This window comes from Pelmatolapia mariae, linkage group LG20 (genome assembly GCF_036321145.2).
Source record: "Pelmatolapia mariae isolate MD_Pm_ZW linkage group LG20, Pm_UMD_F_2, whole genome shotgun sequence".
NCBI classification, from domain to species: Eukaryota; Metazoa; Chordata; class Actinopteri; order Cichliformes; family Cichlidae; genus Pelmatolapia; species Pelmatolapia mariae.
The window spans coordinates 8,100,354-8,113,194 of NC_086244.1; the positions used below are offsets into that span (position 1 = coordinate 8,100,354).

Sequence of the window (12,841 nt, forward strand, 5' to 3'; positions counted from 1 at the left end):
GATAACCTCTTAGTAAGTACTTTTATATTTCTGTTATTTGCTTTGAACAGTATTATTGCAGTGTGCCTGCAGTGCAGTATTTTTTGTAGTGTCGTTGCACTGTATATATTAAAGTTCCTACTTAATCTAAATATGCCAATACATCGTCTGCCACTGCTCTTACTCACTGCTCAGCTGATCTTATATCAAATAAGTTGATGTAGTGAATTGCTGCCACACACAATCCATCTGGTGTAATTTGCCCCTAAACGTTCTTTCGCCACCTGCTGTCTGTGCGCGGTTAAAAACACAAGAGACGGGAACAGTCTGACCAGTTCATGTTGTTTTAATGCCATGCCGTTCAGATTCAGCCTCTCTCCTCAAATCACTCCATTACATTGGATTAAACCATTAAAAAGAGGGATTGTATCTGTATTTGAGCCTTTGTTGAATTATTATTTTGTAAGACACTTTATAGTCATTCCTGAAAAAGGAAACACATTATTTTGGTTCATAGCACATTAATGCCTGGCAAGGAAAAAAATATTAAGACTAAATTGACCACAAAAAAAAAAGAAAAAGAAATCACAAAACACAGAAGCAAACAATATAAACAATATCTTATATATAAAACAAATGAGTCATAATAAATATTACATAAACACACAAAAAACTAAACACTTAACTTATTTGGTTTGGGCAACATTTTGAGTAAAGTCAGTAATTACTGATCTGAAAAGCCAAACATCAGTGTGAATGTTACGTTTGCTGTTTTTTTCTTCCCCTTAAATCTCCCAGAGAACACCATTCATCTAAAATGAAAGTCACCACCCCAAACTTTTTATTTAGCCTCCTCTTTCTAGCAAGAAACACAATCAAGTGTGCACTCCTTTTGTTTTTCCTATAAATCAGTTCCTGTGTGCTTGTAAGCCATCCGAGCCTTTATATAGTGCAGAAAATTCCACAAAACAGCTTTAGTCACCCATGTTCTGTCTATTTTTTAGGAAAATCCTCTCACCAGTTCAACCTATAATCAAATAAAGAAGAATCAAGTCTTTATGAGCTGATATACGATTGGCTGCTTTGGACTTGCTTTGCCTTTTTGCACTTTTATTTATTTATTTATTTATTTATTTATTTTTGCTGGGAATCTACCAGCTCTACAAGTCTTCCATCTTTGTGTTTGTAATAGAACGGGAGCAATTTTGGTTCGGTCAGGATTGGACTCATAAGTCAAATGCAGACATTCATTCACAGTCACACACAGATGTCTTTACAGCAAACACATACAAATAAAAATTCATTGTGACTGTAAATGTAAATTCACTCATTAGTGATTCTTCTACTTAACAAAGATAACTGTGCAATTTTTTTTTTTACTTTTCTGAAGCAAACCAGGACTAGTACAAGTATCAGGAGCTCGTCTCAGGCGCCGTTTTCTTGTTCAGCCACGTGTAGAGAAGATTTTCAAGATTTAGTGTTCCCTCTTTTCACCTCAGGAGAAGGGAGATGTGCAGGACTCAGCTCCGCCTTTTCTCCGGTGTGGAGTGCAGTAATGAGGTCTTAAGGCCTCCGCCGGGATGCCTCCTGTCTGTAGGGGCTCCTTACGTACTCCGCCCAAAGTCCAACTTAAGGTTCCAGCCCCCATTAATGCTACTTCCATTGCAAAGTGCAAGCAGTTAATATCTCTCTGCCCCTCCCTCCCATTTGAGTAATTTGGAAACCAACGCAACAGCAAAATCAAAAACACAAATGGATTGCTATTGTTGTGATGTTAAAAAAAAAAAAAAAAAGGGACAGTCATTGTCCAAAAAGCAACAGGAAGGGAGAGGGCAGGAAGAGAGCGAGTGCATTTGTGTGTTCAGTTCAGTCCATCCTCATAAAATAGGGATTCTTCCTTGTAATGTCCATATGCCACCAGTCAGCATTTGGAAGAGCTGTTATACCTCCCTGGGGGGGGGGGGGGGGGGAAGGATAACATTAATACACACATCCCTTTCAGGAAAAGTACCTAAAACAAAATTTAAGAGCATTTCCTCACTTCCTTCTTTGAGATCAAAAACATTCCTGTATGTATAATAAATATGCAGCTGAAAATAGAAGGGCACAAGGAGCCTGGCTCTGTGAGACTATCAGTATCCACCCGCAATACATGTATAACATTAAGCTGAAGTTTCTTCTCAAACGATCAGATTATTTCTTGTATAACAGAAGTAATGACTTACGATGCTGTCAGTGTGGAGTTCAGGACAAGAGTGGTGCGTATCCTGTACAGCTGAGCCAGCGTCAGCTTCTTGTGTTGGCCTGGAGATTTTCTCTTTTTGGGCGATGCCTCCCCTGAGTCACCGGCCGCTGCTGACTTGGCTTTCTTATCTAAGCAGGCAGAAGGAGTCACTTCCCCATCTGAGCTGTTGCTCTGGGAATCGTTGTCCTCGCATTGTCCGTCAGGCGCCCCGTGGCCATGCCTGGCTTCCGCCCTCCTCAGGGTGGCACTGAGTTTGTCAGAGGGCAAGCTAATGCTTAAGCAATCGTCAGATTGGTCGAGGTCAGTGGAAAATAGCTCCTTGTTTTCCACTGACGAGTTCTGGTCCAGCTCGGACATGCTCTTACTGTGCGACAGCGTTGACGTGTCCATGTCTCCGCACAGCGATTGGTTCTGCGTCTCAGAGCTGAGCGAGTGTGTGTGGGAGATGGGGTGGTTACCATGAAAGCGTTGCAGGAGGTTGTCTTCGGAGCGGGATAGAGGCAGAGAGGACAACCCCAGAAGGCAATGAAGTCGGGGCTGTACATGAGGCCGCCGGCGAGGTTTAGAGGACTGCACAACTGACACCTGAGACCCTAATGAAGCATCCTCCTCTTCTTCTTCTTCCTCTTCTTCAGCTACTTCTTCTAATTCTGTCTCTTCGTGCTCTGGCTCCTGACTCTCCCTGTCTCCCTCTTCCTCCTCAGTCTCCTCGCCTTCACTTTGGCCAGGCTGTGGCTGCAGTTCTCTTAGGAGGGATTCAGGGGAGAGGGTACCGTAGGCGCTGTCCATGGAAAGAGAGCGGCACTGGGGGTCCAGGTCCTCACTGTCTGGTCCTGTGCCCTGATTGTGCTCAGTGTAGATGGCGGAGAGGACTCTGAGTGGACTTGACGACTTCTGACCCACAGGCCTTTCAGAAAGGGAACCCACACCGCTATCCAAGTCTTTATTAGCGCTTTCCTGGAGGTTCATGTTGGAAGCAGGAGTTTCTGAGTGCTCGCCGGGCTCATCGACATCCATCACTGACAGGGTCTCAGTGGAACCGTCTGATTGACTGAAAGGAGAGTTTTGGTTGAACGTTAGACTTAAAAAGCTCACCAGAAAGCATGTAAGGAAAACATCAAACAGAGACAATAATGGATCACTTTAAGGAATAGTTTGAGATTATAGGAAAACAATTTGTGTAGAGTTCTATTCGTGTTACAAAAGTGCAGCGGATTTTATTCTTTACACTTCAGTACCTTGAGTTTTGCTGATCCTTGTGACTCAGCAAGGGGGAACTTGTAGTGGAGTTGCTGCTCTCATCTTCCTCCTCCTCCTCTTCTCCATCCCCCATACATCTCTTCTGACTGTCCTGCTGGCGGAGGAACTCCTCAGTGCGAAGCCTTTGAAGCTGGTTCTAAATTGAAAAGCACCATTTACATTAAATATGTAAACAACTGTAAAAAATTGTGCTTCTAAAGTAAAATAAAATAAAATAAAAAAAAAAAAACACATAAAAATCTCATATCTGGATGCTGTCCAATATTTTGTCTATAATAAAAAATTGCTATCCTACCTGGACATTGCAGATTGCATCTATCCAACTTCGCCCCTGGGTGGCGCTGTTGGCTTGGAAAGTGTACGCTGCCACTGCACTCTTGAATTCATTGAGGTAGATGAGGATGAAAGAGCCTGTAGGAGACATAAAACGTGAAAAATTAGTACTGTGTGAATTAAAAAGACACCAATATAGTTAAATATAGCTTATCAAAAGGTCAGAATTTCCTGGATTTTCTGCTTTATTAAAAAAAATAAAATAAATATATATATTATTCAGGAGTTAAAGTTAGTATTTGAGCACTCACCGGGGTCTTTGAGTTCCTTACAGATGACGTTGTGAATAAGGAGAGGCTGACGGATAATTTTGACTTTCTCCACTCTTTTCACTGGCTTAGTAATTAGCAGCAGGTCGGTGAACAGGAAACAATAGACCTCCATCTGTGGGGACAGTAAACTCATTTCAGTTATGGTGACTCTTGTAATGTTTTACAGATCTGCAGTTTAAGTCTGATTTTACGTAACCGCAAAGGAAACATGAGAATCCACGTGTAATCTGAATATAAAGATAAGAGCTGATCGTGTATTTCCAAGCAATCATGCGAGTCATTCTTACCCTACTGTCTTTGCCCTCCTTCATCCTCAGCGCGCCCTCGAGATGCAGCTGTCGAGTCTCTTCCGGAGATACATCTCTCATGGGAGCCATGAGGTCAAAGTGGTTGTACTCCTTGAGGATCTGAGGGGGAAAAGATAAAGGCATGAAGCAGAGTTTGACATGAAGTCTAATTTTAGGGCACTGGGGTATTGTAAAGTGTTTCTTACCTTCTCCACTTCTTCACTGCTCCCCTCTACAGCCTCATAGCAGTCTATACGGGCAGAGATGGTGGCGAGCTTCTGCTGTTCTTGACGCTGTCGCATCTGGGAGTCTACACTGTTGATAAAGCCCTCTACTGTGGCCACCTTTAAGGGGAAAACAATGACAAACGTACATTTGCATTCAGACCTCAGGCAGGGTGACAAGCAGTCAAAGCATATACTTTAGTGTAAATGAGAAAAACAGCACTTTCTAAATGTTTTCCAAGTTCTTACCATGCTGCTGACAATGTCACGGGTTGCTGGTTCATCTGTCTTCTTGAGAAGAATCTTCAGTAGGAGCGGGTATTTGGTCAGTCTCTGGTGAGGCTTTGCCAACATGTCGGCCAGCTTCAGACGGTTACACTGCTTATTGGTCTCTGCCCACTGAATTGAGTCAGACAAAAGCAGGAAGTCAGGCATCAGACATGAGGAGAAAGCCAAGGATGAGTTTTTGGGCATAGAGAGCATCTGGGATTATCGTAATGGTAAGAGAAACCTTACCGTGACGTAGGTCCTGAAGAGCTCATTGTCCCTGAGAAGCGTGCGCATGTACTCCATGCAACCCTCCTCCTCCATGCAATAACGGATGTAGGGCTTGAACCTGGTGCCAAACTGAACCCACACACAGAAACAAAGACATGCGTCATATTTACTTCTGTCATCAGGAAAACAAAGACGTACTAGCTGCTAATTCACATTTCTTATCCTATTTATGCTTAAAAATTGTGAAACAGCAAGGTTTTATGTTTACTGGCATCCAGTGCAGTATACCTTTAACCCAACTAATCAGGTGAATTGATAAAACACCTAAACCTTTATATGAGTCATAGTTACATAATCAGTCACACTTATATATTGAACATGTAGTTACATGGTAATTACATTATTTATTTAAATATAAAACCCTGGATTTTTTGACTTTGGAAAGATGCACTCAATGCTTTAAACCAAGATAAAGTTTCTATACTATTTAAATTAACTAGATGTCTTTCTTTTTTGTTGTCTGGGGGTGCATGCAGGGTTTGGATTCTCTTTTGTTGCATCTGTGGAGTCTGAAACTAACCGTTCTGAAACCATGGTGAAGGTCAGTGGGGTCGAGCAGAGCCCGGGCTTGCCTTGCCTTCTCCAGGGCAGGCAGCATGACCTGGGACCAAAGGGAGGTGTGGAGGCAGGCGATCTCCTGAATATTGCTGAACAACTTGGCGGGCTCCACCTCCGTCAGCAGGCCGCTCTCCTGCAGGTTCAGCAGCCCACACAGGAACAACTGCAAGAAGGGAGACATAAAAAGAGCGTAAGCCCTGAATATTATGACAGTAATCTGATGTAAGGCACTGCAGTTACGTCTAAACTTAAACTCCTTGTTTATTAGACAGTGATAAAGCCCCCACACTTTGTCAATGTCTAATGAAAAAGAGCTTCATTGTATGTCTTATCTTTTACACTACTTAACCCTCTTCATCTTACACAGTATGCAATTTATATATGCGTGAACAGACAACAAAAGCATTCTTTGCACTTACATCAGTGATGACTCGGAGTTTCTTTATGTAGGTAGCCTCTGTGTGCAGCAGCTCCCATATTGCTTCCTGCTGGTGGAACTGGCGTCTTGTCAGTGTCTGCGCACACACAGATTTTATTCATAAACATACACAATATTTATATGTTCATCTCAACTATTACAATATTAGCGTAAACTTCCTTTAGATTAGACATTTTAATCGCAGCTCATTCCCATGTCAGAGTTTGGAGTACAACGATTACATCAGACATTTAAACTAAATACTAAAACTCCCCAACAATATTTCCTCAGAAAATGTTTACATATACAAACAAGTAAGAAATGAAATGACTTAAAGGACAATTCCAAGAACTTTTAGTTATTAAACGAACAATTAACTAAATGTTCACTTTCAAAACAAATCAAGTTACTGATTGCTTAGAATAAGGATAAGTGGTACAACATGGTGTGAGCCTAATAAACCATTTTTTTGCTTTACTCTTTAATTAAACACATCTTTATTATTTCTGCATACTTCCTTATGATTTCATGCTATAATGTAAATTGTATCCATACGTCAGTTTATTCTGCCGTTGCATGCAACGGCAGTTGTGACGGTTGCTTATTGTCTTAAAAATTCCACAGGAAATCTGTCACGCAACACAACAAAAGCAACAGTTGTTTCCTTGTGATGTTCTCATATTTTTTCGCCGTAACTCACATCACCAACAGTATTGTGTTTCAGCAATCAAGACAGTAATGTGTTTGGTGTAACTAACCATCAGAGGTACATTTACAGTATGAAAGACAGTGTATGTGTTGAGCAATAACCTCTAGCCCTGCTGATTGATCGTGGACTCGTTAACATGTGCAACAACTCGGTGACGGCATGAGATGTGCGGCACAGAAATTCAGTTCCTTGTGGTAACATAACAGTGAAGTGCATTATAACCAGTATTTCAGGAAAGGAGGCATCAGGTTGAGTGTAAGAATGATAAAGATAGATATAAGGAAGTAAGAATTGTGCACACACCAGAAACCAGCATGCATGCAAGTAATGTCATAAATGAGAAAATTGTAATGCCAAACCATTCGTGGTTCAGCATTACACCACTGGAAGTTACAAATATCTGCATTGATTCTAGTAGAAAACTGATTTTTTTCCATTATGTCTGCGTATACACGAGAAGACAAAAGTGGGTGTGTTTGTGTGGTTTGCCTATCTGCACTGTACCTCTGAGTTGTCCAGTAGCGTTTGCCAGCTGTCCTCAAGGGATAGGTTGATCTCCTCCTCCTCCTCCCAGGAGTTCTGGTGGAAGGAGAGCTGTCGTGGCACCTTTGGAAATCCAAACAATGTGTAGGTCTGGAGTTTGCTCTGGAGCTGCTCCAGTCGATCCACCTCCTGTGATCAGATAAAAAACAATTTCAAAAAATTGCAAAAACAGATGTGATTATTTTGAACAGAAACATGAAGAGACGCAAAAGTAACTGTCCATTTGTGTGACTGTTTATTGTTAAATTCAAACTGTAAGTAGAGAGGGTCTGTGTATTATAAGCATACACAATCCCGTCCTTGCTGGCGCCTAGACCGCTATTCAGGTCTTTGTTCAAGCTGGCAGGCCTTATGTAGTTATGAAAATGAGCTCCGTGCATTGAGACCATCTTAACAATAGGAGACGGGGAGCGGGGTGAGTGCTACAAAACAGTGGAAAGAAACGGAGCGGGAGGATTGTGCTTCTTGAAAACAGTCAACTAAAAGTCAGAAATGTATGGGGGGAAAAAGATCCAAAATTAGGACTTCTCACTAAAGTTTGGTGTGAAAGCAGCTCAATTTTGTTTAACCCTACAATATGGAGGATGCCAAAGGTCCAGACCCAGGTGCAGGATCTCTGGCCCTGAGGGGGGTTAAGGGGAACAAATAAATTTAAAAGGGATGGGCCCAGCAATGACAGGTGACTGACAGAAACTGTCTCCATTTGACATCTGCCACTGTTAAGGATGTGACCTCAGGGGATGAGATACAATGGAAGGCATGTTTGTGTGTGGGCGCGTGCCTGTCCTTCATTAGAATCAAAGTTGATTATCATTTTCAAAAACCTCTGATCCAGAAAGAGAAAGCCTTTGCTTTGGTTAACCTTGCGATCTTTAACGAGAGCTGAAAGGCAGACTGCGTTTGTTTTAAACAGAGCCAGGTTTACGCCTTCCCTGTTTTCCATTCCTTATGATAAACTTGTTTATCAGGCATGCGATAAAAAGTTAAAAGTAGCACATTTCCAGAAAAGATGGTGTTTTAAAAATCAAGATAAGAGTGGATAAAACTGAGTGCTAACAGAAGGCTTTTCCTCTACCTACTCATTTCCAGAGCTGCTGGGTGGAAAGTATGTGAGCCAACAAGTCAGGAGAACTTTGAAAGGAAATGACTTCACCAGGGCTCAAGGGGGATATGGCCTTCTGACCCCCTCCCACTGCTACTTGCTACTGTTCTGTTTGTTTTTTTAATGTTTTCTTAATCTCAGACATCGTCTGGGCAACAAGCCTGCCTCCTACAACCCTTTATAGCCAAAAGAAAGTGCAGCACTTTGCTTGGAACAGCAATCGCACTCACTTCTGTGATCATGTGATCACAACCCTGTCAGCATTACCTTGCCAAAGGACCCCGCTCCAGCGTTGGAACTGAAGAAGCCACTGAAGCGGCTGGCAGCACGGTTCTTCCAGCTGTCGGGCCCAGCCCCTACAGCGGGCAGAGAGCCACCGATCTGTCCCAGAGCATCTTGGGTTGGGATATTCGCCTCACCCAGAAACTCTGTTATGTTCTTCCTCCGACGGGCCTGACCCTGCGAGACAAAGAACAAACCAAAATCAGTTACATGATAGACCGTAATAGGAGGGAAAACAGAAAATGAAAGGGAAAAAAAAGATCCAATGAGTGAATGAGGGGAAATATAACTGTTTCCAGCCAGACGCATCGAAAGAGACAATGACGAAATGATAGGACAAACAGGAAATCTGAAAGGGGAATTCTGAGCCAGGGATGACATCAACAGGACCGTTAAAACTATCCAAATGCCTGGACACAAACAGGAGAGGGAAGGACTGCCACTTCCTCGCTGTGTATGTTCACTGCATCACAAGGAGCAGGCGGGAGGTTGTTCCATAAGAACAGACGGCCGAGTCTGGCCATTGTTCCCTGTCCATTGTTACCCTGTCAGCAGGCCCTGCCGTGCGCCCTCGCTCATGCAATCTCTGTACACTTTACGAGCAGCAGCAAAGCAAACAAACAGGGGCCACCTCAGTATCTGAGGAAGCAGTTGTTTTTGTCGTCGGAGTGTCAATGCTGAAGAATCTGCTGGTCAGGAGTCAGCAAGAGGCAGGACATCGACACCCCCCCACACTTCAAACACAGCAAAAGGAACTCACATTCCTGGACACTGACACCATTTCTGAAACTCGCCGTCCATTCCAGTGAAATTCTTTTACTCATCACCCCCCCAGAAACACAAACAAGCCTACACAAACACAATGTGATCAAAACACCAAGCTGCTGCACTGATGGATATCACAGATGCACTTTCCAATTCTTCTGGTCCAAAATTGTCAGACTCATGAAATTTCACAAAATAGTAAATAGCCAGTTTTAATTTATCACAGCCTAAAGTTTACTATTACAAATAACTGACATATAATTTGAGGACTATCAAATTTTAAAATGTACCACGGATTAAAGCAAACTAAGACTGCACTTGATTTTTACTTTAGGGAAAACTGCCGGAACAAGAAGACTAGATAAAAAGCCTCGATTACTTGTAAAATGTAAACGGTTTTCAAGATAAAGTAATGATAACTGCCTGTCACCATAAACAGTTTCTAGCATGTATATGTTACATAATGGAATGTAAACAGAAGCTAAAAAATGAAAATCTCTGGCTGAAATGTTGCATTGTAAAGACTCATTTCAGGCGGGCCTTAATGGTACCACTTAACTACAATGAAGGTGCATAAGTGTCCTATACAGGGTTGCATAATGAGTAAGTAAATCTAAATTTTCAAGGGGCTTTTAGTCCTTTCATCTTTCAGGAGTTATTACCAAAGAGAGCAGTGACCTAACTGCAGAGTGACATCTTGGCTTTAAAACAAAAACTAAAGTGAAAGAGGGGAAAGGGACAAATTTGGAGGCGCTTTAGTTGAAAGGGAAACGAGCCTGGAGCCATTTAGGGACTTTTTGTTGGTCCAACTGGTCAAGGACACAGGTGTTAGGAAGTGCCGAGTCCCCATGGTCAAACAGGGAAAATCTGAACCCTGTGCTACTGAGAGCACGCAACTGGTCAAACTGAAACCTGATTAATTTGTCTGACTTTGCTGTACGAGGCAATCAAAGAACAGGGTTTTATACATTTAAAGCAGGCTGTAATAATGGCAAAGAAAAGCAGCTAAAGTATGTCTACATATCAGATGGCATACATGAAGGAAACTTTGGATCAGAAATGAACACCGTGAACAGTTTAAAAACCTGTTTTTGAGGAAACCACTTTCATAAAGCCTCAAGGCCAGGAAGTTGTAATTATAACCACCAAGGGATAAATGCCATCAGCAGTTTCCCACCATATTAACAGTGCTCACCATTGAAGCCAGCGGCATGTCAAAAGTAACAAAAACCATCCTAATCCTTCAGTTGGATTCATGGATCGCAGCCCATTCTGGAGCCAGCTGCTGCTCTCTGTCAACCTCTCGCCTCCTCTCTTTCCAGTTCCACTGTGAAACACACATCCACGTCGTCCTCGCTGTTCAGTTCAGCCGATGCAAAGTCAGTCAAAGAAGTCGAGTGACAGCTACAACACTCCCACGTTATTTCGCCATCAGAACTTGAACTTCAATAAGTCTGCAAACGCCTATTCCAGCTGACAGGATCTGGGTTACCCGCCGCGTCCTGCAGAGTCTGATCGCAGCTTCTCTTTGAGCCGGGACGTATCTGTGTCCTGTCCTGCTGTTCCGACAGTCAGCGGTGAACCTACTCACTGAGGCACCCAGCCTGCTTGCATTTCACACATGCACTGGCCAAAAGTCATAGCAACCAGGAGGATCCTGCCTCATTGTGTTGGGCAGGAAAGAGGAGGCACCAGAGGAGGCTGATCTGAATATTAGGAGGTGGAGCTTTTGTGGCAGCTTTCAGGGAGCTCCCTGGTTTGAACAAGCATCCTGGTACTTGTGGTGATGCCAAATGGTCTTTAGTCTCAACAGGCTGCTCTGAAGTACAAATAAACTATCAACTCCCTGCTTGTGAATCAGACACACTTTCTGTTTTTTCTTCCCTCCCCCAAAGGATTTTTTCCCCTCCGATTAGCCCTGCTTGTAGTTCAAGCAAATTGCAGTTTGGATACTTTGTTTTTTACTCTTATTTGGAAGCAAAGCCATTATTCTTTGCCATCTTCAATCGCTGTTTTGCTTTAGAGATCCTTAAACAATGCCAGGCAACGGAGTCAAAACAAGGAAAGAAATTCCCCAATAATGACCAAAAGGGAAATCCCCTTTGTTTACTTGCTTGTTTCAGCACATTCAAAATGCTGCTTATGCCGAGCAGATAAGCTCGAGCGGGCGCACAGCTTCTCAAAAAGAAAAGGCTCAAAACTTTCTAGATAAAGTAGATTAATAGAGAATTAAGTCCAGAGATTGTTGGGGTTGTGTGAGTTTACATTAGCTATTTTTTTGTCAGTATCTCAGGATATTTGGGTTTTGGGCTAAAGCTCAAACAAAAGTTGTAACTGGCACTTTTGCATACTGAATAAATCTAATCAGATTATTATAATTAGCATAACAATAGATCTTGACTACAAGAACTATACAACAGTTGGTAACAACTGTAAACATTACAGTCAAAGAAATGCTTTCATTATATTAATCTTAGTAATTACACTGCCTATTAGTTCTTCAGTCAGACCAAATATTGATGAGTCACAATAATAAAACCAACTAACATAGGTCTTCTTGTTACAACGCCTGCAAAACAATGTTTTTTCTGGATTACTTTGAATCCTGGCACACACAATGGTTTGATGACACTCCCCAACAAGCACAGCTACACACCCTGCCAATCTGCAAAACCTGGTGCTGATTTGGTTCCCAAACTCTACAGACCCCAATCTGATCAGTCATCTGAGGAATTAACCTAAACAGGTCCTGTCAATGGAAGCCATAACCTGCTACCAATAGGATCCAATAGCAGCATCCTGGTACCAGACAACACAGACATACTTCAGTGATCCTATGTTTTGGTAGCATAAGGAGGACCTGGTGGCAAACATTAAGCCACTCGACTCATTTCTGCCCAACTAATTATGTTTACAAGCTTTACCTCGGGCCTACTGTGTAAACCTGACCTGAGCGGTCTCTGTTATAAAGCAACTCAATTTGGGAACAGACTTGTGCAGCAGGTCTAGTGGGGTCAGGTTAATGATATCAAGCACCGAGCTTGCCCACACAGTCTTATCTTATCACTGTAGTTTGTAGCATCAACCTTGGCCTGTAAAGAAGAACAATCATTAAATGGGAAGGGATTGTATTGAAGTAAGTGGTTACAAAGAGAAAAGTAGTGCCTTCCCTGCCCCCCCATTACTCACTGTGCCCCTGCGACTACCTTTATGCAACTGATAACGACTTCCCTTGATCAGGAAAGTTGATTAACGATGGGAAAACAGAGTGCACACTGACCTTCCTAAAGCTTGAATACACACCAG

General features: G+C 42.5%; 1 protein-coding gene across 4 annotated transcripts in view; it reads right to left on the bottom strand.

Moving 5' to 3' along the window:
* Positions 1–311: 311 nt before the first annotated feature.
* plekhg5b (pleckstrin homology domain containing, family G (with RhoGef domain) member 5b) overlaps positions 312–12,841 on the bottom strand; it is a 78,940-nt gene continuing 66,410 nt past the window's right edge. For all 4 annotated transcript variants that reach the window (XM_063464383.1, XM_063464382.1, XM_063464385.1 and 1 more), the window contains 13 exons: positions 8,756–8,947; positions 7,348–7,515; positions 6,136–6,231; positions 5,679–5,879; positions 5,117–5,227; positions 4,850–4,999; positions 4,583–4,720; positions 4,377–4,496; positions 4,069–4,201; positions 3,780–3,895; positions 3,463–3,620; positions 2,205–3,275; positions 312–1,929 (listed from right to left, as the gene is read on the bottom strand). In XM_063464383.1, coding sequence (XP_063320453.1) covers positions 1,920–1,929; positions 2,205–3,275; positions 3,463–3,620; positions 3,780–3,895; positions 4,069–4,201; positions 4,377–4,496; positions 4,583–4,720; positions 4,850–4,999; positions 5,117–5,227; positions 5,679–5,879; positions 6,136–6,231; positions 7,348–7,515; positions 8,756–8,947 — 2,664 coding nt within the window. In that variant the 3' untranslated portion in view covers positions 312–1,919. The remainder of the gene's footprint in view (positions 1,930–2,204; positions 3,276–3,462; positions 3,621–3,779; positions 3,896–4,068; positions 4,202–4,376; positions 4,497–4,582; positions 4,721–4,849; positions 5,000–5,116; positions 5,228–5,678; positions 5,880–6,135; positions 6,232–7,347; positions 7,516–8,755; positions 8,948–12,841) is intronic.